General features: G+C 40.3%; 1 protein-coding gene across 1 annotated transcript in view; it reads right to left on the bottom strand.

Moving 5' to 3' along the window:
- The window catches only part of LOC145399233 (uncharacterized), a 49,524-nt gene extending 47,675 nt beyond the window's left edge, over positions 1–1,849 (bottom strand). Inside the window, exon 1 of the mRNA XM_080271923.1 lies at positions 1,570–1,849. Within this exon, the coding sequence (XP_080128049.1) occupies positions 1,570–1,583 (14 nt within the window). The 5' untranslated portion in view covers positions 1,584–1,849. The remainder of the gene's footprint in view (positions 1–1,569) is intronic.
- Between the last annotated feature and the right edge of the window lie 3,151 nt (positions 1,850–5,000).

Below are 5,000 nucleotides of genomic sequence, written 5' to 3'. Positions count from 1 at the left end.
ATCCTTTCGCTAACACCTTTTCCTAAGCGATTTATTTTGCTTGCTACACTTTAGTCTTCAGTGCAAAATTCTTTCTCTCCCTAACACCTTTTCCTAAGCGATTTATTTGACTTACTACACGTCACAATCCTATTCTGTGTAAATCATCTCTCTTTCCCTAACACCATTTCCTCAGCGATTTACTTTACTACATTTCAGTAACTTCTGTGTAACATACCTTCTTTCTCTTCCTAAAACATTTTCCCAAGCGATTTATTTCGCTTACATTTCACTATCCTCTTCTGTGTAACGTACCTTCTTTCCCCAACACCTTTTTCTATGCGATTTATTTTGCTTACTGTATTTCAATATCCTTTCCTGTGTAACATACCTTCTTTCCCAAATACCTTTTCCTAAGCGATTTATTTTGCTTGCTATAATTTACTATCCTCTTCTGCGTAACATACCTTCTTTCCCTAACACATTTTCCTAAGCGATTTATTTTGCCCACTACATTTTACTGTCCTCCTGTGTGACGTAAATCCTTCCAAAATCGTCATATTATGCATAGATAACGTACAAAAGGATTAGCCTCGCGTATCCAAAAATAAATCGCTTGCGAAGAGGTGTTAGGGAGCCACAATTTTTGGAAAGCCAATAGACGTTCTATAGTTTTTTCTATGCAAACAGAATTTTGATTATGATTTCGAAAGACCATGAGATTTATTAATATTACATCTAACCCCCCCCCCCGTTTCGAAAAAAAATCAATTGTCGAAAAAAAAAACTGTTACACGGTCAAAAAAATTCAAATAATTATACTTATAAATAAAAAAAAACTGTCTCGATAATTTTAAATCCTCTAAAAGTTATTCAGAATTCATGAGAGCCCTTTCAGTACGAGTTATTTTTCTAGATCCACTATTATTATGAATTTTAACGTAATAATAATAATAATAATAATAATAATAATAATAATACCAACAATAATAATAATAATAATAATACCAGCAATAATAATAATAATAATAATACCAACAACAATAATAATAATAATAATAATACCAACAATAATAATAATAATAATAATACCAACAATAATAATAATAATAATAATAATACCAACAATAATAATAATAATACCAACAATAATAATAATAATAATAATACGAGCAATAATAATAATAATAATAATACCAACAATTATAATAATAATAATAATAATACCAACAATAATAATAATAATAATAATACCAACAACAATAATAATAATAATAATAATACCAACAATAATAATAATAATACTAGCAATAATAATAATAATAATAATAATAATATCGTAACAAATTACAGGCCGCGACTTAAAAAAATGACAGGCACCCAATTATCGTTTTTCTTTCTTTTTCATCTATTATTAAGCTCAATAGATAGAATTAGAGTTTAGAGAAAGCTTTAATTCCTATCATACAGGAGAAAATAGTTTAAAATAATCCAATGAAAGCCAGAAAAAAAACAAAAAAAAAACTCAGGATTCAATTTAGGGCATTAGACATAACAAGAATAAGTCAATTGCAATAATATAATACGTACATCAGTGTTTCCATGGTCCTCGGCAGTGTAGCCCATAAGAGATCGCTGTTTATAGGTAATTCCAAACGAAAAAGTGTTAATATTACGAGGCGAAGAAATACTCAGACAAAGACATGCACAGCCAGTCCACAGACCACTTAGGGAACATAGGCCGAGGTTCACCCATGTCAGTATGGATTAAAACAGTCCTTATACGTTCAACATAACAACGACAGAGCGAGGAAATAGTAGGGAGAGGAAATGAGTAGAATGCAAGAGGGCGGAGCGACACCTCCCACCACCACAGCTGAGGCAAGACTGGCCCCCTCCCCGCCGCCAAGACCGCCGCCACCCCTTACCCAACGCTGCCATGTTAGCACTTTTGGCACTACAGCTAGCGGTGTTTACATCAATTCACTGCTACATATTGATGCCTCGAACTATGGAAAAGGATACACTGTAGGGAAGCCAACAATTATTTGGCGATATTCTGGGGAACCTGTCAAGTATTTCACCGATGCTCTGGAGAATAGGAGAAAATGTCTTGTGAATTTTGGAGATTTATGGAAGATGCTACAGTCGAGCTACTACTAAGATGGCACCTCTGTCTACAGCTGCTGCCAGTGTTGCCACCACCACTGCGCACCTCCAGTATTATTACCCTCTTCCCTCATCATTATATTATTTTAACGCACTTCTCACAAATATTTCAGCCTTTTTATGTGGCAACAGGACTCATACTTTCTCTGTTTATTCTGGAAAATGAGGAGAGAAAAAATATATACTGTTTCATCGTGAATACATTTACTTCTCACATATTGATTCACTGTAACTCAAAATTATACACATCCTCTATGTTAAAGGCATTTTTTAAAATTGTCCCATCGCTCTTACGCCGACTTTACTCCTCTCAGATTATTATTATTATTATTATTATTATTATTATTATTACTTTTATCATTTTTATTATTATTATTACTCTGAAGACGATGATGATGATGATGATGATGATGAAACAAAAAGACGAAGAAAGAGGAGGAGGAGGAGGAGGAGGAGGAGGAGGAGGAGAGGAAGAAGAAGAAGATGATGATGATCATGATGGTGGTGGTGGTGGTGATGATGATGGTGATGATGATGATGGAGAAGACGAAGGAGGAGGAGGAGGAGGAGGAGGAGGAGGAGGAGGAGGAGGAGAAGAAGAAGAAGAAGAAGAAGAAGAAGGAGAAGGAGGAGGAGGAGGAGATGAACAACAATAACAACAGAAAGAATGCACTAAAGACAACAAGACAAGCGATTTATTCTACTAGGGCAAACTCTTCTCATGCACAGACCTTACAACCATCAAATGTTACAACCACGTCCCTAATTGTAAAGAAAGAGAGCTGGGAGAGTGTGCAAGGGGACTCTCTCTCACCCACATCCATTCACACCCACACCACCCTCCTCTTCAAGTTAAGTCACATATCCACAGTCCCACCCCGTCCCACCCCACCTTGCTGCACCCCACCCGACCCCACCCCACCGCACCCTGCCTCACCCCACCCCACCCTGTCTCATTCTCAGCCTCATCCCACCCCACCACGACTCATCCTCACCCCACCCTCACGCCCACCCCCCCACCCCGCCCACCCACGCCCTTTCACTACGATGATTTTAGTTCTTTCTCTTCGCCATTTTAAGTCAATTTTAGGAAATTAGGTCTCTCAAGAAAGCTCCCTAACACCTATTCTGAAGCGATTTGTTTTGGTTAGTATGGAAAAATAAGTCGGTAAGGAAGTGGTGTTAGGGAGGATCCTTAACCACTCCACTTCACCAATCCACACCAACACACCCACACCACACCCACACTACCACATCCACCCACCACACCCACATCACACCCACACTACCACATCCACCCACCACACCCACACTACCACATCCACCCACCACACCCACACCACACACACCAAACCCACACCACATCCACACCACATCCTCACCAAAACCACACCACCACACCCACACCACACTCACACCACAACCACACCACACCCACACCACCGCATCCACACCACACCCACACCACAACCACACCACACCCACACCACATCCACACCACATCCTCACCAAAACCACACCACCACACCCACACCACATCCACACCACAACCACACCACACCCACACCACAACCACACCACACCCACACCACCGCATCCACACCACACCCACACCACAACCACACCACAACCACACCACACCCACACCACCGCATCCACACCACAACCACACCACACCCACACCATCACACCCACACCACATCCACACCACCACACCCACACCACCTCTACTCTATCACCCCGCCCCACCCCGTTCTCTCTCTAAGTTATATTTATCCAACCGCCCCCTCACCCCACCCCGCCCCACCCCCACTCCACCCCACCCCACACTCAAAGCTTTTACTCTCTCTCTCTCTCTCTCTCTCTCTCATATGGGCCTACCCTTCACGTTTCCTGGCACGAATCTCTCTCTCTCTCTCTCTCTCTCTCTCTCTCTCTCTCTCTCTCTCTCTCTCTCTCTCTCTCTCATTTACACACACTGCTTACTCTAATCTTTCTCATCTTCCATCCTTCTCAAAATATTTACCCTTAAATTCTTTCTCGAGAGACTAACGAGGAGAGTGTATGTGAGTGAGGTGGAGGGGGAGACCGAAGATGAGAGGGAAGGATGGAATGGAGAGGCACATGAGAGAGGGGTGTGTGAGCTGAGGGGGAAGGCAGCGAAATGGCATGGGACAAGGGGACATGGAGGCGGTTTGTTTGTGGCCGCCCCTTACGGGATTAAGGCGTCTGGCTATAGATAGATAGATTATGATGATGATGATGATGAGTATTATTATTATTATTATGATTATTATTATTATTATTAACAGAATATCATTATTATTATTATTATTATTATTATTATTATTATTTTATCATTTTATTACTACTATTATTATTATTATTATTATTTTCATCATTCTTCTTCTTATTATTATTATTATTACTATTTTAATCATTTTTATTATTATTATTATTATTATTATTATTATTATCATTATTATTTACAAAACATCTCATTTTCTTGCATCTCTTCATTCCTCAGCTCACGTTAAAAACATACACTCGATATACACCTCTATTCCCAGCCCCCCCCCCCAGCTCATCCCCCCCGCCGCCGCCGCCACAGCAAAGGGTGGTGTGGCAAGTGGTATGGAAAGCGGTATAACTGGTATTAAAAGGCCCGCAATTGAGATGGTTTAGCCAATTTAGTGCTGACCTGCCTCTCTCTCCCTTAAACCACATACCACTGCCCTTCCCCTGCTGTACGTGTCCAGGCTCCCACGGTATACTCAAGGTCTACCTCAGGCTTCGTATACCCCGGAAATATACCTCCAAGTCTACCCTAACACCGTATACTTCTTACATAT

This window comes from Coenobita brevimanus, chromosome 48 (genome assembly GCF_032717465.1).
Source record: "Coenobita brevimanus isolate Jiangsu-jjx chromosome 48, ASM3271746v2, whole genome shotgun sequence".
Classification (NCBI taxonomy): Eukaryota; Metazoa; Arthropoda; class Malacostraca; order Decapoda; family Coenobitidae; genus Coenobita; species Coenobita brevimanus.
The sequence above is the reverse complement of the archived record's forward strand: the minus strand, read 5'-3'. Positions and strand labels throughout refer to the sequence as shown.